The 27,371-nt window shown below is 40.4% G+C and overlaps 1 protein-coding gene across 1 annotated transcript; it reads right to left on the reverse strand.

The window, feature by feature from the left end:
- Positions 1-1,112: 1,112 nt before the first annotated feature.
- On the reverse strand, positions 1,113-23,330 carry n4bp1 (nedd4 binding protein 1). Its single transcript, XM_041038280.1, has 12 exons — positions 22,808-23,330; positions 18,064-18,291; positions 17,431-17,604; positions 15,755-16,260; positions 15,009-15,354; positions 14,130-14,465; positions 12,912-13,147; positions 7,265-7,395; positions 6,818-6,914; positions 5,408-5,515; positions 3,654-3,755; positions 1,113-3,520 (listed from the first exon to the last, which is right to left on the reverse strand). The coding sequence occupies exons 1-12, from the start codon at positions 23,117-23,119 to the stop codon at positions 3,145-3,147; spliced, it is 2,952 nt and encodes a 983-aa protein (XP_040894214.1). The 5' UTR covers positions 23,120-23,330; the 3' UTR covers positions 1,113-3,144.
- Positions 23,331-27,371: the final 4,041 nt, after the last annotated feature.

The raw sequence follows: 27,371 nt of genomic DNA on the forward strand, positions 1-27,371 counted from the left end.
AAGACAGACAGACAGACACACACACACACACACACACACACACAGACACAGACAGACAGACAGACAGACAGACAGACAGACAGACACACACACACACACACACACACACACACAACATGGGTTTCTACATGTGTAACCATGATATATAAGTACTCTGATGTTCAACACAGCAGAGACCAGGCTTTAACTCTCAACTACAGGACCTCCAGTATGACCAGTCCAGCCAACACAACTGGCAGCTCGTTGGGTGAAGGGATTTGAATGAGACTTTGGGAACCTGTGAACAGTTTTTACTACTTCTACTGAAGAAACTGTCGCTATAATCTATTAATAGTGTGTTGTTATAAAATTCAAGACAAATCAAGAGTCTTTTAATTTGTAATTTTCCAGTGCAGCGTTGAAAAACCCATACCGTACTGAGGTAGCAGAACGACATGGGAAAGGCATATGAAAACTCTGGCACATAAACTACCAGCTTGGCTATACAAATCACCAGTAGAGGTAAGACCCTATTGACCCTAGAGACAAAAGCATGTTTTTGTGAAAAGATTCTGGGCAACTATGGCTTGTGTTACGCACACATTTCCTGTGGTACAGTCCAGAGTAAAGTATTGGATATGCTGTCAGTAACGCAGTTATTTAAGCCTCATGGAAAACAACGCATGTAGAATTCTGTTTCTAGACGCTGAGTGAATCCACGTACCAGCACCTCTAAAGTTCACTAATTAACAAGTTACATGTTGTTTGTTTAACCTGTACAAAACTAAAGTATAAAAATCACTCCTTCCGGTTTTACTGGGGGTTGTGTGCCAGGCTATATCCTGATCAGGAAGCTAACTGGCTCCTGGCTGTAGCATTTAGCATACAGGCATTAGTGGTAGAAATCTTCTCATGATTCTAGGTAAAAAAACAAAAAAACAAAAAACATTAAGAACATTTCCCGTATGAAATGTTGAACTGTTCCTTTTAATAGTTTATACAAAACTTTTGGCCATCACAGTAATGTTGCCCCTGAAACATTTATAGATTTAAAGAAAAAAATAGTTTTAAATGCTGCAGGTGAGAGAACAGGAGGATAAACAGTAAACACTGTACAGGCATGCAAAAAAAGGTTTCATGGGGACTGCTGCATTTTTATTTTGGTTTTTTTTCCACATACATAAAACCATATGTGCACTGTAGCCAAAAATGCTTGTATTTACAAAAAAGAAATCAATATACACCAAAGAATTATAATACAACAAAAGAGAAGTCCTTCAGTAATCCTTACAACAACAACATAGCAAGTACGAACAAAACTTATTTTTGACACCTTGTAAAGATTTTGTGCAGAGATTCTTTTCTTACAAGGAGATAAAGTGTTTGTATATTACAAAACTCAGATGCACATCAAATATGCAAGCTGCGTCCCACATTCTCTGGGTGTATGAGGGTAAAAAAAAACCCCAAAACACTACAAGCTTTCTGAAAATTCAATGAAACCTTGTTTTACTCCCTCCATCATTACTTACCTCCAGTGCATTAAATTCAGCTATTAAACACTAACTACAAATGTTATTTTTTTTTTGGTGAGCCAACTTAAGCCTGTGTGATTTCAAACTTAAGTAGGCCATTTAATTCAATCAACAAAGGTTTAATCCAAACTCTTGTAGTGTTTGTTTCCATCCGAGGTCAGATGGACGGCTGTACGTATTGCCTAAAGACCGAGGCTGATGCTGATGAAGAACTAGTAACTGTAACCTCCTGAAAACACTGCTGAATAGTGTATCTAACTGGAACAACTCATTCTGGAACAATGGAATATCAAATTCTTGTTGAGGCAATGTTCAGCAACAGATTATCAGAACAGCAACTTCGGCTTTAGCACCTGAGGTCTTCCACAGCTTTAAACATCAGGTTTGAGAAGCAAAACAAGTCCATAACGAGAATAAGTCTCTAATGAAGGGCTGGGGGGTTGTCATAGCGATGATACACAAGTTCACAATAATAAGTTCTTCTGATTATTAAGACAGCGTCTGCAAATGAAAAATTTCTTGCCAAAAAAAACATAATTCTTGAGATACTTATTACCAATGGGAACTTAAATGGGAATCCAATGGGATTTAAAGGACAAAATTTCTCATTGAGAAAAAAATGGTCCCTTGAGAAACTTGTCATGAGATTACAATTGCACTGACTTTGCAGGGAGAACTGGTGGAGTGGGAAAAAAAAAAAAAAAAACTTCATTTGAACTGAGCCACACCAGGAAACACTTTGAGGGGACAGAGACGAGCAGTGGTGCTTTAATTAATGAAAAGGATTGATAAATGAGATGAGCTCAGGCTGGATATATACACACAGTGAGCTATATCTGAAATAATTAAAAAGAAAAAAAGCTACAGGTTGTGATGACTGCTCATCCATATCACCTCAAAATGTTGGCTTAAAACACATCTAAATCTGTTTCTTTAATAGGCTCATATGTATTTTTCTTGCTTCTTAAATTAACGTTGTGGGTTTACTGTCTAACAACTGTTTGATGCTAAAGCCAATGACCTCATCATGCTTCCCGAAACGCTTCTCTGATAAAAGACATCACAGCCGATTTTGTAACACTCATGTCCAACAAGTGCGTTGTCAAGAAAATTAAGTTAAAGAGTGATACTGTGAAGCTTTTCCTTGCTGATGCTGATCCTGAACAGCTGGAACGGTTCACTGGTGTCTGGTTCGATACCCTGTTGCTGCCTGACAGTGAATTAATTCTGTTCCAGAACAACGACAAAGTGTGAAAGTCGTATATTGAACATATGAAGACATGCAAAACCTGCCAGTGTCAATAATCTTATCAAGAAAAAGCTCTGAGCTTGTGAAAGGTGTTGAAAGTCTGATGGTAAACAAGGTTCTGGAGAAGAAAACCCATTGTGTGCAGAGCAAAACATCCCAAAAAATACTTTTTGCCAATAGCAGCTAGTTTGATGATCAGTCTTAATGTAAAATAATAATAATAATAATAATAATGATGATAAACTTTCCATGACGTCCAGGGTGGAAGAGATGGTAAAATAAATTATATTTATGCTGACACGTATGTATATTCTTGTGAGTCTGTGTAAGTATTGTGTGTGTGTGTGTGTGTGTTTACTGATTCATGACAGAGCCAGTTATTTATCCCAGCAGCAGCCCCGACAGTGCGTTCAGGTCTCTCATATACGGATTGTCGCTGAGGATGCGGTCGATTCGCTGCTTCTGGTCGGGGAAGATGTCGTACAGCTTTCTCTTCAACTCTGACGTCTCCCCCGGCGATCGCTGGGGCGGAGCCGAGGGTGAGGGTGAGGGGGAACGGCGGGGTGGGTGCCATTCAGGGGGACCGGAGTGGGGCCAGTGCACTATCGGGTGGGGAATTAGGGAGGGAGGGGGCCTGGGTGTGGAGGCCGGGGTCCGAGGAGCAGAATGGAGGGCCTGGACGTAAAGTGGCTGCTGCTGCTGTGAGGACAGCCGGAAATCTGGGGGTCTTAGAGGTGGAGGAGTGAGTGCAGTTCTCCTGACGGGAGGAAAACGTCAGAGAGGGGGAGAGTGTGATGAGCATCACGTACAACAGGCCAGTCATTTACGACAACACAAGCCCCAACAACAGTTCAACATGTAGTATTTACATGTCATTACATTACCTATACCTATTGTCTTTACGTAGGAAGACGTCCAGGTAAGGTCCGTCTTTCCCCAGAGGGTCATCAGGGATCATGAAGTGGTCCTCCACAAAAGTAAACTGAAGCAACCTGTAAGTCACAAGGAAAGAAACAGGACTTTCATTTAAAAAACAAAACAAAACAATGCAATACAAACTAATATATATGATTAAAAAAAAACCTGTATTCTCTACCTATGAACAGGTAAGAACAAACTCTTCTCCAGATGATTTCATGGATCAGTCTCACAAATAAACACAAATCCAAACAATATCTGCATTATCAGTTTGGTAACTGCCTAAACATGTGTTGTCAGGCAGTGATACAGGCTGTGTATTATACTAAACAAGCTCCATAAATTCAAAGAAACTAAACAGTTTCTCAGCTTATAATTTAACTTAACCATCAAAATACGTACAGGTAACATATAGCGACATAATCTGTACAAGTAACCATTTGATTTAGCACAGGAGCAACAGGAGCTGTCCAGTAGCTGAGTGGCTTAACTCAGGGAGAAATAAATCAGTCACTCCCTTAAACAGTTTAACAGCCAGTGATCAGATGATACATGAACATCTGTGTACTACTCAGCACAGTGTACTGCCACTCTATTTTTAGTCGTGGAACTGTAAGTTCTGAAACTGCAGAGAGCAGTTGGACTTTTTCGTGAAAGTTTTCCAGCACTGCATCACAACTGTGTATGTAAAGAATTAATCTTATTAGTAAATTAACTACACGTTGGGATTAATGGTGAATTCTTTAAACAGCAGTAATGTACAGCTGCAATTCTAACATTATGTCAATTTATAAAATACAAAAAGCTGAAAAATGCTACTGGATCAGGAAAACTGTGTCACACACTCATTAATTTCAGATTGGTCTGAAGTGGATGTACATTAGCCAAACAGACTATTCTAACACAGCCGAGAGATAAAGAGATGGAAACTGAGGGAAAGTACAGATGCAGTCTGTGTAAATGGAGACAACCAGGAATTAACCTATGACAGCAGCATCATATGGTGTCACATGAGACACACAGGTTGAACCAGTAGAGCGTGTCAGATGCTGGTTTCCTGTGTAAACAGGTTTTGAGTTTGTGAGTCGAGATCTGAAACTTTTGTGCTGCACAACAACCAACAGAGGGCGACACAATCTCACAGGAAACTACCAGAATCTCCCTCTCTGTATTCTGTATTCATCTTGCCTCTGGTGGTTTTCTGGCTGGGAATTACTTGGTTTTTTTTTTGTTTTTTTGTTTTTAAATCAAGAAAGTTTTGTAACACAACAACGCAAACATTCCTCATTATATTGATCAACGTTATTCCATGAACCAAAGGACTTCATCAGCATATTTTTGGACACCATAAAGATATGGTACCTCAGCCCTTTCATATGAATTTATTCGGAAAAGTAAATTCACATTTTAGTCAAATCAACTCATGGTGAGTAGAAATATTAAATCCTAAGCATTAAATATTAACTTAAAATCAAAGTGAAACTGCAGAACATTATAGTTGAAATTGTATTTGCTTATGTTATTAAAAATTGTTTGTTCTTTTATTTTTTTAGCACTTTGAGACTGTTGGTAAATGCTGTAAATGAACTGGCAGTAAATAACAAATACAACATTAACACTGGAAACTGCTGGCAGGCTGCCTCAGTGGATTTTCCAGTGGCATGTTGGGTAATGGACCCTGTCAGTGAATGAATAACTGAAATGTGTGTACACAACATGCAATCACCTCTCCTGAATGATCCTGCGCCAGGTGTCAGAGGTGTCGACAAAGTCCCTCAGATTATCATTGGTTACAATTATCCCATCTGTTTTTTCCGCGAGGTGGAGCAGAAACCTGAGAGAGAAAGCGAGTGTGTGTGAATTAGACAATCAGGATTTTCCCTGTGTTCAAAGGTCAGAGGCTTGTTCCTAGCTCGGCTGCCAAAGTCCACACACAGGGGAATCCACCGCCAGAGGAACGTCTTGTGTGTCAGGTCTGCATGAGTTTTTTTTTTTTTTTTTGTTTTGTTAGTTTGATTTAACTAACCCACTCACACAAAATTAACCATATATCTGTGATCAATTTTAAAAGTTGCTGAGAGATTTGGCTTTAAAAACTCACCATCTGGTCTACACCCCTGCCCAAGAATCACAAAAAGGTACAATTATTGCAGTATTTTAAATTATAATTTATAACTTTTATAAAGCAGACATCTATTAAGTCTGTCTTCTTGCTTGTGTGCTTATTTGTCTCTTTATGAAAATACAGTATGACTATTGTTGGTGTTGGGCAGGGTGTGAGAAGAAGACCCAGTGTGAGATATTTGCGTAGGAGGAAATATGCTGTGAATGGAAACCAAATATCCCCAAAATAACAAAGTTCAATTCCCCACCTCTGGTCTGTGACTGAATCTCTTGTACCTGCAACACTAGATATAAAGTATCAAGTATCACAACTTCAGGGCTGGTGAAAAAAATCGATTCTTGATTAATCGCGATTATATTATGGACGATTATGAGACGATTACTAAATTTCGAAAGATTGATTTTTTTTTTTTTTTTTGTAATACACTGCAGTGGCTCTCCATTTACTGGCTGTCATACAGGATTTAACTGCAAGGCGGAGCTGTTGACTAACAGTCATAACAAAACACCCTGCAACAGAGCCAGCGAGCGAGCTTACTATGCTAGCGAGATGAGAGGTGCGTGACATGGACAAAGAAAAACTATTAACCAGCAACCAACCAATCCATGCAGCCAATCCAATCCAAGACAACGGCCTGAAGTCTGTCATTCCACCGAATCAACGTACAACAACAAAATTAGCCCCAGTGAAAGACTACGTCTAAAACGAGTTAATTTGGAAGTTACAGCTATACTACACAATACTGAAGGTGCTTTGAGATGTTTCTCAGTAAAAGAGAAGTTGTGTAATTCAGTAGCTGACTGTTTTGTTTTTTTTTTAATGGTGCAATACGTTTATGGTGTATTTTGGAGTACTGTAATCGATTGGTAATCGAATCGAGACCTCAATAATCGTAATCGAATCGAATCAGGACATTGGACCGATTAACCACCCCTATACGACTCCCTCCTATAAAATATAACTGTGGGTGTGTACCTGTGTGAATGCGTGTACCTGTCATCATGTGTGTACCTGTCATCATGTGAGGATATCCTCTGGCCACAGACCTCTCTGGAGGGAGTGAAGGAAAGCAGCCTCAGGTCCTCTAGCTGGTTTAAAAAATGTTGCTCTGTAATAAAATAACAATTACATTCATATTACATGAGAATGAGAACACATGCACACACAAAAAGGTTTGTTTAGATGCTACATGCTCAAACAGAGCGACCATCAAAGGACAGCTTCGACCTGCAAAGCGTCGAAGGGTCACGTGACCGACACAGCTAGCCGACGTAGCAGTGTCAGTGACCTAATATTCTGGTCTGTTAACTGCTTGCTGTGGTGAACTATTATTACAGTGTTATCTTATATTCACAACACCGGCTCTGAGTTTGTTGTTTGATGTATTTTTATGTGACAATGGGAATATTTCAGTAGGAACTGGTGGTTCAAATGAAGGGATTTTTTTTTTTTGTGTACCTGTCGTGAGTCGGTCTCTCTTCTGACGCCACTGAGGTACAAATACTGTGATCTCCCTGTGGCCCCGCTTCCAAAACGTCTCCACTGCCAGTGCTATGCCTCGACAGGAGAAGAACCGATGAAGGCCATGTCTGCAGGAGAGGAGTGACACGATGAGACGAGGAAAAGGGGAATGTGTAGACAATGAAAAAATACATTTGAAAGCACTACAGTGTGCATTTTTTTAAATTACTGAGGATTATGACTGGATAAAAATAGATGTTAATAAAGTTAAGCTATAAGTGAAGAAATAAGAGGTAAAGAAAATAAGTTGTATTGCACACAGGGTTTCTGGTGATATGACCTGACACAGTGGGATAAAGAGGAATAACTTAGTTTGTGAGGAGAAACAAGGCTGCACATTAAATGTGAACATTTTTGACAAACAATAAAATAGATTGAAATTGGCAAAATACCTGGATTTGTTAAGCTCCTAAGCTAATGAATTTCTTACAGAACCCTTTTCTTTTCCTTGTGATATAGTTTTTTTTTATTAGCAAAGACCAATGTCATTGGCAGCAGATCATATCAGCTGTAGCTAATGTGCTAACTCTGTTCGCCTAAACTGACACTATTGTCTGTGCTGTACTCAAAGATTGCCAAAGATTGTTTGTGAATGACAACATCACCCATCACTGTGTAACATCACTAGACGCCAGCTAATTAACTGTGTTTTTTTTTAGTTCAAAGAGAGCGGCGACTCTTTGCGAGAGAAACGATCACCTGACTGTGGCCTCATTAAATACAGGAAAGTCCCAGTTAAACCTTTGATGCAGATCAAATCACTATCCTCAGTTCATTAAGCTCACAGTTTCACAGCATCAGGACCACTGTGATATGGTTCAAGAAGTTTGTGAAACATCAGGAGTAAAAGTCAGTATGTTTCAGCTGTTATTCCAGAACAACCAATAATCAATATTTTATATTTTCTGCTCCTCCCATTTTCAGGCTGTACATGCAGGTTGTGAAAATTAATTAGCACAGCTTCATTAATGTCAGTGTTGATTGATTTAGTAACGTGTATTTCTGGCTTCATGCCTGACAACAGCTGACCACAGATCTAAACAGAATCTTTGAATTGTAGTTGCTATCGAACCCTGACCCTATCGCCAACAGCTGTTAAATGCACAGCAGAAACGTTTGCATCTACAACATGCGACACATTGCACTGCGGTAGAAAATAGCGTACATGCCACAGACACTTTTTTTTTGGTTTTACTGTGAAATTTTTAAAGGTACTTTCCAGTGCATAAATTTCACACTCTTGCGGAAGGTAAATATTTATGCACTTCTGGGCATTATGGAATCAGAAAAAGAAAAAAATCAATAGAGTATAAAAACAGAATTAGGCAAATAAGGTACTGCTCAAAGTAGGACAGCACTTAACTTCAAATGGACTTTCAATGGTCTCTCTGGCAACAGAAGTAATGGCAAACCAGCCAGTTAGTTTAGCAATACTCAATACAAAACAGAACCCAAACACACACACACACACACACTGCACGTCACACCACCAGCTGACCCAGATTGTTTGAGGTGACGTGAACGGTATGTATGCACACGTCAGATAGCTGTAGTACAACAAATGGGTAGCTAGGGCAGAAAACCACAAAACAACACAAACAACAAACTCCAACAGAGATGAGAAACTCCCTGAGAGCAGCCAGCCTCACTGAACAGGAAGTCAGCTGCTGCTGCTGTTGCTGCCAGTCGCAGACCCAAAACGCTATTTGGCAATAATTTATTTTAAAATGGATTTTTTGGGGGGGTATTTATTATATATATATTATATATAATAAATACATATAAATATATATTATATATAGTATTATTTGGGTTTAAATTTTTTTTTTATCTGCCACATCATTAGGCCTCACAAACCTGCCGCTGATCATCACCACAGGACAAACTGTGATAATCACTCAACCTGTTTTTCTTGGTGACATCTGCTTTTGAACAGGATTATTTTCGGTAGGAATGTCTGACTGTGTGCGTCAACTCTGAACTTACAGATGTAACACATGAGGTTTTTCTAATCCGTGTTCAAACCGTTTAGTAGCAAAAAATATCTTTCACAACTGTCATAATTTCCTGTTTTCTTCATAAGAGTTTCACATTTTCACTGTGATGGAACGCTTCAAGACCGAATGGCCAACTAACCGGTAAATCCGATGCAGCAAAGACGTCAGACTTGTGCCAGAAGAGAATTTTGACAACCAAAGCTTTTGAAGAAATAATTAAAAAACATTTCTAATTGCAAATGGAGATTCTGTTCACTCTCTTTTCCTCGTCATGTGAATTTCTGTCGGTGTGTTTCTGTTCTGTATAAGTGCTGGGTTATTATCTTGTTCAGCAATCTGGCCTCACATGAGCTGTGGTAAAGCAGAGACGCATATCTGGGTGGCTGCTCGTTGCACTGCAGAGTGGCGTGACAAAAAATAATGACGCAAAAAGCTAAAGCTAGTCGGTGTAGCTGCATCTATGGTTGAACATGGACGACGCAGAGGAACACAGAGCAGTACTGACCTCATTAATCCACATTAAAACACTGACTAACATTATCATTTAATAATAAGTACATCTTTCATGACCATGAGAAAACAAGAGGAGAAACGTGGAAGCAACATGGAAAGTCTGATATTGCTGAAGCTCAAGTGTCTGATGTGACTTCAGTGTCTAATGGTGATGGCACTGAAGTGATAACACTGTGGAAGAGTACTGTCCCAGTGCGTGTGCAGTGCATCTACACATGGTAGAAGGTGCACAAACAAACCAACAATCAAGACCGCACACACACACACACACACACACACTACGGTTTGTGGGTCAGAGCCGCAATGTGAAATCGGGGGAAGTTCCACTGACTGTTGAAAGAGAAAGTGATGTATGACACCACAGCGGGAAGAGATTATGCAACCTGTAACATCGCCGTGGAAACACGGACGTAACCTGACTAGGGAAAACATCACCGAGCTCATTAGAATAACTTTACATATCCCAACAAACCCCCACCCAATCCTCAAACCTGCACTGGGAACAACTCCAGTAATTTAAGGCAAGCCATGGACATTTTTAATTAAAATAAACAAAGAGACAGCTCAGTTGGATTTTTAGGCCCATCAGACTTACAACTGCATGTCTCAATGTGCACTACTTTCCCTTTAAATACATATTAAATACAATAATGATGAAATTGTTACGGTCATTCATCCTGTTTGACAGAAATTGATGCTCTGTTTAGGCATACTTCTGGTAAGTAAGGAGGGAGGCCGAAAGGGTAGAGGGAGGGAGAGAGGGCGGAGCACAGAACGTGAAAGGAAGTGGTTGCAAAAGTGAGAAGTCAAGGCAAGGTCATCTGATGACACATTAGCAGAGAGGGAGGAAAAAAAAAAAAAAACAACAGCGGGCTGTTCTCCATCCTTCCTTGAGTGTTAAGCACAGGCCCAAAAAGAATGGTCCTCCTTTGTTTCACTATCTCTGGATAAAACAGAAACTGCAAACAAGGATTTTTACTAGAAAAGGCCTTTCTTCTCAAAAACACCCCCACAGTCCACCCCCACGCATCAATATCGCCCTGCTTTTGCTCTGCCATGCACACACACACACTCAAAAGTGATGAGTAACAGCATTATGTGAACGTGGGGGCGAAGTTTTGGTGCACCTACACAATAAAGGTTGTAGCTGTGACCTACACACTGTAACAGATGGTTTCTTTGAGAGTGTGACTGACTATGTGTGTGTAACCTTAACTGCTGATGAGGGCAGCATTGATGGGAAGGCTGATGGCTTCAGTTGTAAAAGGAAAAACGTGATGTGTGCGCCACAGGTGTGGGAAGTGACACCATTCAAAACACATATACTAATGTTTATCACAGGAGCTACAGCCCTCTGTCTTTACAATGATACCAGTAAGAAATGCTGAGTCTGAGTTCGGTAGAATGTGCTGCGATTTCAGCTGACATACTTTTCCACTTTTACCAGGTATTTTGTTTTTATAATGTTCAGAGGAACTGATGGGTGATTCACCTAAAACCGTTCTTAAAAACTAAAATCATCTCTGTCACATCTGGGTCACAGATAATACTTCTATACTTGTTGAGAAGTGCCGGTAAACCCCAGTCTAAACCTGTCCTGTGGCCTGTGACGGCATTTGCCGTTGCTATGGTTACGGGCCCCGCTCAAAGGGCCACCATAGTGAACCAGAGATTCAGAGGCAGACTATTTCACGTTGCCTGTTTCCTACCGATCTTGCTTTTTCAACCAGGTTAAGAGCTGGCACAAAATTTTAAAACAGTTTCAGAACAATGTGATGCTAAAAATGCAAAATACCACTGATACATGTCCTGAAAGTTCCCACGTCTGATTAAGGTCAAATGTTTCTGTATTTTTACTTTCATTTCACACCAGAGAACTGTGACTTCGGTGAAAGAAATTGAACCTGAAAGGAATGACAACAACGCCCTCTGAGCTAAACTAATGGCTGGTGCAGAATCTTGACAAAAATAAACAAAAAAATCCCCCTAGCTACCCATGATGCTGTCAGAGTACGGAAGTATATTGACAGAAAAAGATTTGAGAGAGCACAAAACAATTCGAGTGCTACTCAGTCTGCCAGTCGACCTTTGCGAGAGCTCTGGCGTGGAATTTGTGAGAGCAGAATTAGATTTGCCCGTGAGGGAGGACAGAATCGCATCAGATGATTTGAGCAGCCGAGAGGAATAGAGTAACTACGTTTGAGCCAGCAGAAGTGACTCTCACACTTGTAATGATCAAAGCTGCTCGTGCCTACTTTTGGCAGTCTGAATCCCCCGAGTGCAAACTCAGACTGAGAGCAGACCATCACCTGTTCAGTATGACCTGGAGGTGAAGGATCATCCTGTCAGAGCCTTCCTTCAACTTTCAAAACAACATCAAAACATGTATGACACTAAATGACTAAAATGAGACTCAATTTGTTGGCAAATGATCTCGTTTTTGAGCCATGATCACACAGTAAATTTGAGAGTAAAATTACTTTAAACGTTACTAGCTAAATATCATAGTGACAAACATGATTTCAAACATGGAAAATTATTAGAACCATTGTAAGAAAGTAATTCATAAAAGTGGCTCATAGTGTCATTTGCTGTCCTCAATTATAATAACAATATTTTATTTTGCTCTTACAAATCCATGCCTGTGCTGTCTTAAAGGCTGACGTGGCAGCCTGAACTGCACTCTCTCAAAACCTTTGTCGTTAACACAACGCCACATCCGACTAACATCTGATTAAAAAGTGTGATAAGGCACCAAAGGACGAGAGAGATTTCGAAACAAGGCTGCATGAAGAAAGAGCTTTATGCTCTCACTGAGAAGCTGAGTTATTCAAATCATAGAGACCTAATTTGCATGTATGCTTGATTCCTATTTGCTGAATCTAATGTTTATTTGTTTACTTCTGCATATTGAAATCCACAGTAAAGGAGGTCCTGAGGTTTTGTTTTTTTTTTTTTTGGGTATGAAAAAGCCATTTTAGACTTATCCTTATTCTACATGCTGCTTTGTGCCAGTATTGGGTTTCTGGGCTTATCTGTTCTGTGTGTGTGTGTGTGTGTGTGCGCAGACTCACGCCATAGCCACGTTGCTGCCATCTATGATAATGTGTCTGAGCTCTGGACGCCCAGGCTCATTCGGCAGCTTCAGAGTGTAGGGAGTCCTCAGTGACTGATGGAAACGAGCCAAACCAGTCACCGGTGGCGCAGGGGGGTCGTTTGCAGGTGGAGTCCGGGCCCCGCCACTGTGAAACCCCGTGTGGCCGATGGTCTGATAGGGAGAGGCCGAGGGCCGGCTGATGGGTTGAGCTGACTGAGGAGGAAAAAAAGATGGAAAAAGCTGTAAATTAACAGAAAGACAAAGAAGTGATTCATAACAAGAAAACAAAAGCCGTCCAAGCCCTCGCTGTAGTGAGTTCATTTAAGATCACAGCTCATTTCCAGCTCAGAATATGTGTGTGAGCCCTACATGAGTGTACAGTGTTATATAGTATCAAACAAACAAACAAACAAACTGAAAACATATGTCACTGAATAAAAGCATATATTTACAGAGAAAAGTCCCCTGTACCAACATATCTTAGTTCAAATGAAAAAAATTCAGGACAAATAAAAGCCATTAATTAATACTGTGATTACTTGCACAACTAGGGTCTTGTTTTGAGTGATTACCCATGAGTTTCATCAAGAAGTAAAACTCACCCTTTAAACATCAAATCAACAACCAGAGATGGCTCGTCAGTAGGGCCAGTGATTGTTGTTTAATTATACAAACACTGATTTGACAACTCACTGACTTTCCAACTCCAAAATCCAGCAAAAGTCCCAGAAAATGAATCCCTTTGATGCAGCACTAACATGAAAAGACCCCTTCGTGACATATTTTAAGACATAAACCAATCAGCAACAACAGTCACGGGTTTTAATACTGTGTGTTTGATATGTTTTTTCCCCACCAATAACGTCTACTCCTTCTTCCTCATTCAAAAAAAAAAAAAAACAAAACAGGAAAAAAACAAAAACAAAAAAACCTAAAATATGTATGTTGATTTTTTAGTTCATTTTAAAGTTTAACTACTGAACACAAGATGTTTCACATTTAAGCAAAAACTCCATTCTTAGTCATGGGGGTTTTAGGTTTCCGTATCACACTGGTGCAGGCTGAATACCAAGCCATAAGAAAACAACCTTCTATTATCAAACTCATAGACTGCCGGCCAAAACTAGAAAACCAGTGAAGTAACGTTACTCAAAACCCATTTTTTGGTGGAGGGGGACTTCAGGGTAATACCTACACTGGGGGTTGAAGCCAAGGAGGTGTTGGTGGCAGTCAGCCACTGAGGCGTGCTGCGCAGCGCTGTCACACTCTCTACTTTGACCGATCCTCCTAAAGTCTGAGTCCCAACCCTTGACAGGCAGTCTCTCTGTGAGACGCTGCCCCCTCCCCGCGCCAGGTAGTCTGTTCTGGATCCCGAGTGGGTGTCGAGGTGTGCAACTCTCATCATCCGGGACATACTACCATCAGCTGTTTTGGTATCCGTGTGGATGACGTCATCGTCATCGTCAATGGTAATAACTTCGTAGTTTCCTGCTCCTCCTTGAGCACTGGAGCTCCTCTTGATAGTGATTGCCTGAAACGAGAATGGAAAACGCTATTTAAAACTTTCTGAAACTAATAAACCATTTCATTTGAGAATTATATTTTCATCATGCTTCATAATATCATGTGCGTAACACCGAAAGCACCCAGTAAGAGGAGTCACAAGATATAAAGCCATCTAGAGGAAATGGTCTGAAGTGATGAGATGGAGAGATCAGAGCATAAGATGGAAAATAAAATGGGGAGATGAAGGTTTTTAAGAAAACGTTTAAATGTGTCATGGGAGCTAAGATATGAGAGATGTAAATGTGAAATGAGGTGACTAATAAAATGCAAATTTCATTGGTGAAACGAAGGAAAAATATGATGAGTTGTCATCTAAATCATGCAAAGACAAAAAAAATTAAATCTAAATCCAGACTACACTGCACTATGATTTCAAACCTTCAAACTTATCCAGGAACTTCTCACAGTCCAAGCTGCTAGATTCAATTTTGTTGTTTTGTTAAAGGAAAAGAAGGAAAAAATAATGTTGAACTACTGCTGAGCACTGTCTTTGTGAGAAGAGAAATACCTGCTGAGTGCTCGTCTCGCTGCCGCTGCACTGCCTCTGGTGTCCCAGCCCGTTGCTACTGCTTCCATGCTGGTTGGGCTTAATGTTCTCTTTAGACCCAAACGTTCTGCTCAGCTCACGCTCCTTGTCTCTGAGTCGAGAGACTGTAGAGGAGGCGGAGGACGATGAGGAGGGAATATCAGGGGAGCGCACAGAGTTCAGTCGTCTTTCTTTTTCCCCCCCTTTTGATCCCTCTTCACAGCGCTTGGTCTCCTCGACGATCTTCTCCAGGACGAGGAAGGTATCTTCCGTCTGTCCCGTCTCCTTGACAACACGCTCCACCACTTCCTGCTGGTAGCCCATGGTTCTGGAGGAAATGAGTTTTAACAGTGTTTGATTTTGCACTGAGAGTGGTGTTAAAGAGTGGCTTTCACTCTGTCTTTAAACACTCATATCCCACCCATATGTACATTATATAGTCATTGGTGGCTGTAACAGTTAGAGCAAGTCTTTGTATGCAGATGTGAGCATTGTTTGAAGACAGACGTGAACACGAGGATCTATCCCTCAACAGAAAACATTAGGGCTGCAACTAACAATTTTTTAGATACGATAAATCTTTATTGTCATTGCACAATCATACTTTGTACAAAAGTACAACGAAATTGAGGAGTACAACGAAACTGGTTAACAAATAATGAGTTAACAAGCCTAAGATAATAATGACAGATTCATTTGCAAAGACTTAAAGCTGTTAGGACCTTTACCTGAAGAAATTGACCAGGCAGCGGAGGTTGGTTTCTGGACTGACTGCCTCTCCGTCATCTGAGATGCCCTCACTGGAGTCCAGCATGATCGGACCGACCGTGTTTGCTTTGGCTGAGGAGGAGAGCGACGATGAAGCAGAGGGCGTTTTGGATCTACAGCTGCTACTACCGCCCCGACCCTCTCTGTCTCTCTGTCGCTCCCGCTCTCTCGCTCTCTCCGGTGACTCGTCCCTTCGCTCCAGAGAGTACTGTCTCTTTGTGTCCCGAGTCTCGCTCTCAGATGAGCGCCGCTTGTGCGAGGGCCGAGTGCCGTTGAGCAGGATGACCTCGGGACCTAAACCTATCCCTCCTCCTGCTGCTTTACCGCCGACAGATCCCATCCCGGCCCCTTTCTCTTCAAAGCTAGTGTCCAGGATGCGGTTGGAGAGCTCCGTCACTGGGGTGCTGCTCTGCGAGCGGTCCTGATCAACCTCTACCATGCTAACATGTGTCTGGTTGAGCTGGGCCTGGAAGAGGAAACAAAATGCCAATAGGAAAGTAGTCAAAGTTCCCCTCAAAGACTTTCTTTGGTCATGTTTCATACTGCACTTCCCTGTGTACCCTGTGTCGTTCTCCTTAGCAAAACCAGAGTTTGTGCATAGAGGCATGAAATTTCCTCTTTTACTTACTGAACGGGCCGTCAAAATGATTTGACTCGCTCCTCAACTTTATTCAGTTTCATAAGATGATAAAGGCCTAAAAGTGACACTGGTAGCTTTAAGAAACTTTTTACACGTTTACATGTTAAATTCAGTTACACCAGATTTTAAAACGCAAGCTAAAATGGATTCCATTCGCACAGAAACCGAAACAAGAAAGGCAATAACTGTACACCTACATCAGCAGTTTCTGCCACAAGCCCGATTTTCAATGAAACTGTTTCACTACGCACGAGTTTTAAGCCTGGCAGGAATCCTCATCATTCTCAAATCCCTAAAAGGTCTTATGTTTAAACACCCACTACTATATTATGTGTGCATTTTATTGACACTGTGGTTACACTAGAATGCCAACAGAACAATGCCAAAAATTGGCATGGGTCTCAATAAGTGACAGCCCCACCTCGTGCTCTGACGACTCTCTCCTACAAAAGGCAGCAAAAGTTTGTCCAAAAAGCTTTTTAAAATAAAAGCAGGAAGTCGCTAAAGGGGTCTAAAGGGGCACTAAGTTGGCAACACTGCCTGTAAATGCCCCCTGATGATGTATCACTGTTCACACCAATTCATTCTGATAGAGCAGCGACCACTGGGGAACCCAACCGGCAGAGTATTGGAATAACTTCATCACTGAGTCAGTCAGTCGGTCACAGACATTTGCGTTTACAGTGCTGGTCCCACTGTTTAGTTTCTAAATGTTTAATTCTTCCCCATTGATTACTGAGCCATTTACTAAAGGTCTGTTTTTCATTATTTTAGTCTTTATCTTTACCCTTTACTTGTATGTGTATTGGCTAATCTGTGGCAGAACACATACGAAAAATGTTTAGAGGTTAGATTAAACAGTATGAGGTTATAAGCCCAACTACAGATTTATTTTTACTGTTCTGTCTAGATTTGTTCTATAGTGGATTCAAGTGTCTGCTGGACTCTGTGGTTACGCTGTACTGTAATAAATCACATTAAAAGGCAAACACGAACCAAGGAGGATGCGTTTGTGCAAGTGGGGCTGTGAGCCAGTCCCAGTAACTCTTCCTTCAGGGCACTGGGCAGAAGAAGAAGCTCCATAGTGTAGTTATCATCCCGCTCCTCCACAAAGGACTTGAACGCTCGTTTCACTGCTGGCTCTCTGTCACTCGGTAGACTTCGCTTCTCCTAGACACAACACACACACAGATTTGAGTGTGTGGTAGCACAGGTTGTAATGCTTTAATATATTTTTTCTTATCTTTTTCATGGGGGTGCAACTTCCTATTATTTTTTTTATCATAAATTAATCTTCCTAATTTCATCCCAAGTTTAGTCAGTGAATCATTTACTGAATGCCATTGAAAAAAAAGAAAACAATGAAAAATGCCCATCACCATTTCCTATATTCTAACTTGATGTCTTCAAAAGTCTAATTCTAATCAATTAACCGATTAATTGACCAACTGTTTCAGCTTTGGAAGTTTGAAAGCCTTCTCTAAGTAATAGATTTACAATCAAAATACAAATTACAGATATACATAAAGGTGAAGAGAGAAGGCGCCTAAACAGATGCACAAAAATGTCCATCCACCTACTATGCTAAACTGCTGTATAATAAAACTGTGTGTGATGACAGATCCCTACCTGGAATAGTGCTACAAACTGCTGAACTCTGCTCTGGGCCATCACAACAGGCTCAGCTCGGCCCAAAAGCCGCAGGCGGCCCGGCTCAGGCACCTGAACCTCGGCACTTGTGTCCCGTATGAGCCTGTCCAGGAAGAGGCCCCGGGCACCAGCAAAGATACAGTGCATGTCCCCTGGGTACCGCTCCTCTTTCTGCAGTTCTGGGTCACAGAGTCCTCGAACATATTCCTGCATAACAAGGCCAAGAAAGTGACAACCGCATCGTTAATTAAACAAGTATAATCACTATATATGACGGTACTGTTTCTTTCACTTTGACAAACAAAGCAGTGAAAATGGTTTACGCCTTTTAGAAAGTAAAACAAAAGCACACACTAGCTAATAAGAACAATGTGCTTGAATCTACAGAAGCCCAACAGGGACAAGAGTCCTACAGTACAACAAATAGTGGCACACGTTCCTAAAGAATATGTCTGTGATATCTGCAAAATTCAGAGTAAAGCACATTAAGCAAAATGAAATATACACATTAATGTTACAGGACTACTTCCAAAATTGCTGGTATGCCGTCTCTTGGTTCAGAAGCACACACACACACACGTCCCGACATTTCACTGTAGAGCAGTAAAGCTGACATGTGCTGAAACTTAACACTTGTCATTGATTCAGGGAACCTCTTCGCTTTGGGAAATGTTTGGATGAATCATCTGCAGGTGGGTGCGGTAACTTCCTTACAGATACTGTGTCACATTTCTTCAGGGTGAATTTGTAGAAAAAGAAAGAATAAAACGACTTCGAACTGAGAATGTAAAATGACTCAACAATGGCGCAAAGGGAGAGAAAAAAAAAAGGAAGGAAAGGATATCAGACTTGAAAGAGAACCAGGTCACAAATATTCGGGTGTGGCTTTTAAAATGAAACAGCCAATTAAACGAGCCGGGATTTCCAGTGGGTCTAGCTCTCTGCAAATGGGCTGAGAAAACTCTGCTGGAGCTTTTTCATAAGTTACAACTAAAAAAGTAAAAATAGAAATCTGGTTTTTAGTTTAGCATACATTTATTGGACGCAAACTCTTATCAATAAAAGCTTATCAGTAAGTACTTCTACTTTAGTTTTTTTCATGTGGTACATATTCTTGAGTAGAATGACTAACTGAAACCAGATGAACAGATCACCTGTCAAGTCCCGTCCCCCTAAAAAGGAACATGTAGACTTACATGGAGGCCTACCCTATGTCCTCACCTCACGTTCCAAATATAGAAATTTATCATCATCGTGGCTGGATCCTGGATGATACACACTAGATGAAAGTTGTACTGTTTCTCTGTGGACTCCGAATCAGAAAGTAAGGAGAAAAAGAAACTACTGCGATTACTACTTTCGGCCAAAGAAAGAGTCCCGATGAAAACAGCTGACAGTGAGGTCTGTGGATTATCCAGAAATACAGAGACACAACTTCTTGTCAGAGGTGGGACACCACTGACAAGAAGTCGATGCAAGCACAACAGATGAAACTCCATTCATGTATACTGTATTGGGTTGAAAGGAAATTTCACAGAAATGGATGAATCTCAAAACCTGACCAAATAAAACCAGCTTTCTGCATGACTAGATACTATATGAGGTACATGGGAAAATATGTTTTCCCCCATAATTTAGGTGAATCAACCCTTTAACAAGAACTTGCCTCTTGATCTTTGCCCAACCTAATTTTCCCAACTTGCCAGGACATGTGGGACCAAATGACACCATAAAAAACCAACCCTGAAACTGATACTTTACAAACTCATTGCTCACTCTCTGATGAAATACTCACATTCACTTTAGCTATGACCCAACAACTGCATTTGGGTGAGGTATTTGTTAACCGACAGTCAGTGACAGTACTGGAAAAATATTCAACATTTATTAGATTTAGGTCAGAAACAAACATTATAGATGAAGATGGGAAACAGGGTGGCTAAATTTATATTTTGGTTTTATGATTTAAGAAATAATCAGTCATTTTATCAACAGCAAAACACAGTAATATAAGTGACTGGACAAAAACTATTCTGACGACATACTTTTCATTTCAGTGATGCTACATTTAACACAAGGGTCTCCGAGATCTTAAAAACAAAAGAAAACAACAACAACAACAAAAAACTACTTGCCTCACTTAAACAAATAGTTATTATAGAAAATGTGCTAATCTTGCTGAGCGTAACATGAGGAGACCATATCCAGGCCAGTTGTCAGGCAACCAGTGGAGACTACAGGAAGTTTTAATATGGCAAGTGACCCCATGTAAAAAGGCAACATACAACATAACGTGTTAATCAGTGAGCTTTGGATTTGCTGGTACACAGACTTTGTTATCTTCGAAACAAAGCCATGCTAGTCGTTTCCCCATTTCAGGTCTTTATGCAAAGCTAAGCTAACTACTAAATGTACGTAGCTTACAGTGACATATTTACTGTAAAGATATGAGAGTGGTATTGATCTTTTTGCTCATTTACGTCTCTGCAAGAAACTGAATCAGCGCATTTCCCAAATTGTTTTGTGCTTCCTAATTCAGGTATAAGCATCAAACCTTTAGATAATAAAACTAAATTCAGTCAGATGCTAACTGTATTGCTGACGCTGTGAGAAGTAGCAGCAAACTGTGGCAGCTTGTTGACAGATTAAATAACGGTTAGGACTGTTGTCAATAATGCGCAGTGTTTTTGTCATGGTTAGTCAGCTTCAAGCTTAAGAAACTACGTGACAAGAAAAGCAGTCATGGAAATAATGGCAGTGATTTCCCAAACCAGGGGAAGCATCAACATAACTCGGTACAGATATGCAGGAAGTCATTTATGACTCCTGTGTCATCCTCATGATGAGGTGAACAGGCTGACGGTGAAACTCCCTTTTCCACATCACATTCTTGGTTGACTGGCAGAGCTTGGAACAGCTGGTTACAGGGGAAGCAACTTACGAACAAAAGTGAGACTCATGACACAAGATACGGAACTGTGAAAGATTCTCTTGAATGGGAAATAACACAGAAAAGAAAAATAAATTCGACAGATAGTGACGTAGAGTACGCGTAGTATATAATCTCTAAATGCATCTCAGGTCCAGATGACTTTCAAAGCGATGGCTGGGTTTCACACTGACTTTAGTGTCAGACACCGTGATTGAGTCACACCGAGCATTGTTTATCCAGGAGTGCTTCAAATTAAGTGCATGATACACAGAGGCAGATATAAAGGAATAATGTGTTCACATGACAGATGAATACTGGCATCTATAGATCTAGAAGTCAGACACAGTTCTATAATAACACTGCAACGACATAACTTCCTATATGGAGATCCCCCACACAAAAAGTTAAATGGTCATTTCTAGTCAAAAAAATTTTCGGAAGTAAGGGTTGCATAACTTCTATTAGCACAATACGGTGAGCTCGTTAACTAGGTAATCACAATACGAGTAAGTTGATAATTAAAAAAAGAAACAACAAAAATCATACAGTATGTTATCATGTCTGTACACGTGTCTCCAAGATGGAAAAACACATACACAAACTGCTAAAACTAATTTGAAATTAATCATGTGAATGGTATGGACAATCAAAAACACATCTGTGTATTGTGATCTATTTATACAAGGGGGCCTAACATTGCATTATGTTTTCTTGTAACACTGCACATTTTAGCAGGCATTTTTGACTATATTTTGACATTTTAAAGGATAAATAAGTGGTTCACTGAAAACAAAAAAGGGCAGATTAATCGATGATGGAAGTTGCTGCCCTGATGTCTGAAGACTGAGATCAGTTGATTAAATGAGTCAAGTCTGGTGTGCTGCTGTTTGGTGTGAACAAAAAACCTGCAGCCACACGGCCCTTTGTGGGACAGTTTGGACACCCCTGCTTTAGATTGTCTAGTAATGCAGCCCTTCCACAGACCTGCCTGTATTGTGAAACCACTCTTACTGCAACTGTACTGTCTTTAAATTTTGCCTCCAATTTCCTCCCACAGACACAAAATATTTTTGTTGATACATAATTAAATGTGCTTGTTTCACAGATCTGTACAAATTAAAATGTGTGTAGCAAACTGGGCAAAGTCTGAACTTATTTAACAAACAACAGCGACAAATTAGAACTTGCCTTCATTTAAATATTCAACTGTAAACTGATCTAACTAAAAGTAATTTTGAAACTAAACTGCCCTGATTGTGATATAGTCAAAATCTTAACTGACAAAATCAAATGTCATGACATTTGTGACTAGTTACCACAATGTGAAATGTGTGTTGATATTTTGGAAACGTTATGATAACTGTTACTTTCATATAATATCTGATCTAAAGTAGGAGTAGGTGATATTGTGTCTAAGAAGACACTGTATTGTGGATGTAGTGGAAATATTCATTGTTTATTTCTCTTAGCTACAACAACTTCGGCAAAGTTATCCCTTTGCGGCGCAGCCTTTGTCAACCAGGAAAACACAAACACAACAAACAAATGTTTCAAACCATATCTGATCTTTATACTGTTTTATCTCCCAGCTCTGATATTGTGTACTGAAGCAACAGCGGAGATTGGTGTCAATCGCAGGATCCTGATCCACCTGTTCATCAGCCACAGACATCCGAATAGCCGGCATGTGGTAGCCGGCTGTTTGGGTGTCTGTGGCATCAGCTATGTGCGACAGTGGACTGATGATTTATGTAAAGAACATGCAAGTGAAACTGAATTAAAGAGCCTCACCTTTGCCTTTGACACGTCGTCTCTGTTTCCTCTGAGCTGCAGCCATATCTGCCGTGATGTTTTGCTGCCGTGTGGCTGTCCCGTGTGGTCCAACAGACCGATAATGGTGAACGTTACCTTAAAAACCTGTTCCACTCGAGGTCTGGCACATTTCAGCTCTTCTTCTTTATCCTCTAGAACTGTAAACTCGTCCACGGTGGGGGCCTCTTGCTGCTGCCTGCCGGCTGACGCAGGGAGCCTGCTGCTCGGCTGTTCTGGGCACGTTAGCTCGGTGACTCGTCTCATTCCGAGGAGGGGCCGCGTTGTTGACATTCCGCCTCTCGGTCTGACCGTCGCTCCTGACAACGACGTCTCAATATTCAAACCTTTCGGCGCCGTTGGGAGCCTTTGGCGTTTTCATGGTCTCTCTTGGTGTATACTCCAGAGCAACGCAGCGACGTTTACACTGTCAAACGACATGAACACAGAGGTAGAGCTAGCTTAATAACTCGGAAGCTCCGAGTGACGTATCCGGAAAGTCCCACTGATGGCGTCATCAAAACACGACAGTTAAATGTGCTCCTCACGGCGAGTCCACAGATTGTTATCAGTGGTGTTGTGACAACAAACTCTGAAAAAGAGACGCGTAGTGACCTATTTTCTTACGACATCAAACCGTGTATTAAGATTCAGTGAGATGAGACTTATTGGTAGCATCACCGAGGAGCGTCCTTTTGGAGATATGATCAGCTGACTGCCGTTTGGTCGAATAGTCCGAGTGAGTGTGCAGCTGTGCAGGCCCGGACAGGCCAAACAAGCCAAAACACTGCAGCTGAAACATGCGCAGCTTTGCCCTCTCCTGGTTGTGGGAAGTCATTGCTTGCTGGAGTCAGCACAGCAGGGGTCCTCGGTCTCTTCAGCCACACACCAGCTCTTTCAGCTCTGCTCACTGGGTGTCCACACAACTGTGTTACCAACCTGTCTACTGTGCAAAGTTTACAACTTCCTCAGGAACCGCGAAAGGTTCACTGCATGGTTTTGTTGATTTGATTAATTAGAGATTTGTCAGAGAATTCTCACCACTAAAGTGGGTCCTGCAGTAACAGCTAATTTTGTGGCCTCGTCTTGTGGAGGGAAGCTGTGTCAAAATACAATTGAGGTTATATTGTACTCACATGTTGCATATTTATATTTTAATGTACATAATCAAATTACAACAAACTAATACAAATTATATACTATTCAACCACAGAAGAACTGGTTGTATTGGACTTGGGGAGAAGAACGACTGAAAGTGAACAAATTGCACAGCATTTCTCTCTAGTCTGTGTGTGTGTCAGTGTTAGAAAAACTTGCTCATTAGCTCAACATTGTGTAAACAAACAACGTGCACCTTATCCTGTAGTTTTATGTGCTATGTGTTATTTTAGCCAAGCAGGACTTCATTTTTGTGTGTACCTGTGATCCTGGAGGCCAGGGATTTAGAGAACAGGGGATCCCAGATGGTACAACAAAGACTTCCTCCTCCACAGACATTCATTTGCTCCAGCTAAATGCTAAACTTCCTGTTCCACCACTGTGTAACTTTACATATGTTGTTTTTTTGGGCAAATCTCTACAGAGTTTCCAAGTCAGTTCTTCCCTTATTTGCATACAGTTGAGCATTTTTGACTTTATACAAACAAAATTTATTATTCGTGGTTTGTCCTGTGTCACCTGGAGTCCCACAATGTCCTCTACAGCAATTCACTAGAGTCCTATAGAAAAAGAATGGAAACCTCTTAAATCTTTGATGTTAAAGTGAACACAGAGGATACCTTGGTGTCCCTTAACAGGTTAATCTGGCAATGGATGTATAACTCAACTTCATAGCTCCTCTGGAGACACAGGCTAATGGTTGGAATTTTATGGTTTGTTTCAATATTTTCGTGTTTAGCTGGAAACAACAGTTTATAGAAATGTTTAATGTTGTTTGCCTTCTTGATATTCAAGCGTCAGTGCTGCCCTCTGCTGTGAAGCCACCCAGCTTACTTAAATACACCTAAAGGTTTAGTTCTGTTAGATGAAGAGAAAAAGGACTTCCATTAAAACTATTTAATTTTTTAAACATTTATCTGTTAAGTACATAAAATTTATTTCAGCACGGGGCTGTTCTGAGTCAACACTGTTGCAGACTGAGGCCTTTAGAGTGCACACTTTTTTCCATATGGAGGACCTGGTTCATTAGGTGACTAAGTTGGGTCCCTGTGCATAGACCTTTCTGTTAAATCTTAAATGTACAAAACAATCCTGTAAAAGTTTCGATGTTGTACTTACATAGATGCTTTTAATGGGATCTGATAGCAATGAATTAAAGCTCTCACTATGACTAAGGGTTGAGTGTGTGTGATAATGTGTAACCAAATAGGTGGATTGTGTAGAGTAACACAAGGAAAGGAATATTATCTTTATTAAAGTTTGTTGGGTTTTTTTTTAGGGTGAATTGAATATTTGCCAGTTTCCTTCTCGAGAGACACTGTTTCACTTACTCAGAACTGTACAGTTGTGAGCCAAATGGAAACTTACAAAATGAAAAGCTTGTTTGTTAATAAATAAATGAATGAATGACAAGACAGTCCATGAAAAGGAGCGTAAACATAGATACAGCTGTTTGAGCTGTTTGAATCAGCCTTGTCTATTTTTTTAATCTTTTTTTTTTTTTTTTGGAAAGAACAGTCTCAACAAACAGCCATCTGGTAACAAATGTTCTTCTCTGAACTTCAGACATTGTTCCAGTGTACCCCCCTCTGTGATGTAATGAAGGTAAAAGACAAACTTTTGTTTAGAGAAAGAGTAACAGAGTCGTACAAACCCAATAAGGAAAAGAGAAAAAGCTCCTCACTGCTCATAAGAATGAGAGAGATGGAAGAAGACAGACTGAGGAAGTAGACAGTGAAAAAGAGAACACAAAGAGACATCTGTTGTCACCCAGTGCTGCATGGCCTTGAGAAGAAAACAAAACAGATGCACCCACTCCTGACCACACACACACACACACACACACACACACACACACACACACACACACACACACACACACACACACACACACACACACACACACACACACACACACAAATCTCACATGTACCAATATCATCTGTAAGGCTGTGGCAAAGGAACATTCAGTTTCTTAGCACACACACCTGGGACAAAGCAGGAGGAAACATATTTCCTCCTGTTATTGTCCTGTTAGTGTATTTTTCCTTTTTTGGATTTTGTGAGCCAAATGTATTTAATTCCACAGTCACAATATATGAAAACATCCACATTTAGTTTGATACTTACTGAAACGTAATGTGTGATCTATATGTTAAATGTTTAAATGACATGTGCCAGAATCATATGCTGTCACAGTCGAGGTGCCTGTATGCAGCATTTGATGCTTTTCTTCACAGCTGCTGAAGGAACCAAACATCAACCTGATTTTCAAGATTAACAAGATTAAAATACAAACACAAACTGAAGCCAAGTGATGGCATTTTATATGGAATTATTTTTGTACGGTTGTACCACTGCCAGAAATCAGTCATTAATCCTGTAGTGATTTAAAACGCTACTATAGAATTTTGCATTTCAAAAACCTAAAGCATAATTTTTCCTTAGCCTCATCCTGTTATACAGAAAATGCATCTGCTCCCTCCTCAGCCCCAGAATCGTTCTTCATTTATTTTGATGAGCAAGAATGATAAATTGATAAATGTGGACAAAGGCTGGTGTTATTTGAATGTTTGAATGATGGAACTGGAATAAGATAAGAATAAGATTTTGGTGAAGTAGAGACAGATTTGTGTGTCTGAGGTTGTGGTTTCTTTATAATTAGTTAAGTCATATGACTCTTAAATTACCAAAAATACAATGTGTAAAGAACTATTGCAACCAGATCTTAAAATACTTTTTAAAGAATATTATGTCCACAAATACAGGTTATACAACATCACTTCCAACTAAAAAGATTCTGTAGACTCAAACCTCTTCCGTCTCTTATCGATGACCCTAACTAATCTCTAAGTCAATCTACAGCGTGCATTATTCTCATAAAAATATTACTGCTGAAAAATTAAATCTCTCATTTGTAAGAGAAATTTTGTGTCATTTCTTCTTTCAAAAGCGTCATTTTAAAGGAAAGGGTGAATGAAGCTATGCAGCTGCCAGGCTGGTATGTACCATCCCACATTGGTTTATTCAGTCAGGTGCACAATATCACACAAAAGGCTGAATCGAAAATTGAGTTTTTTTTGAAAAACCACATCCTCCACTAACTGCACCCAGAGTTTAGAAGCTCATCATCATACACTGACGCTGCACCTACACTCTGAAAGTCTCACCTACCTTCTTCCACCCTCAGCATCAGTTTCGGAAAATTTGGGCTGTGGGAACATTTGACCCTGTTGGCTGGAACTTGTTCCTGAATCCAACTGTTGAGAAGATCATCACACTCATGAAACAACACTGAGGGTTAAAAAGAGACAAGCATCGAGAGTGCATGGCTCAGTCCGTTCAGGTCCAGTTCAAGTACAGTATAAAGACAAGTTTCATCAAGGTG

Source organism: Toxotes jaculatrix, chromosome 5 (genome assembly GCF_017976425.1).
Source record: "Toxotes jaculatrix isolate fToxJac2 chromosome 5, fToxJac2.pri, whole genome shotgun sequence".
Lineage (NCBI taxonomy): Eukaryota > Metazoa > Chordata > Actinopteri > Toxotidae > Toxotes > Toxotes jaculatrix.

What these genes read in the sequence shown, in the direction of transcription:
- n4bp1 (XM_041038280.1), bottom strand. Translation starts at nt 23,119, where the DNA reads ATGTCAACAACGCGGCCCCTCCTCGGAATGAGACGAGTCACCGAGCTA. An exon ending in GCGAGACGAGCACTCAGCAG is followed by an intron (nt 14,466 to 15,008) that starts GTATTTCTCTTC and finishes TTCTCGTTTCAG; the next exon opens with GCAATCACTATCAAGAGGAG. An exon ending in CGCAGGATCATTCAGGAGAG is followed by an intron (nt 3,756 to 5,407) that starts GTGATTGCATGT and finishes TGTGACTTACAG; the next exon opens with GTTGCTTCAGTTTACTTTTG.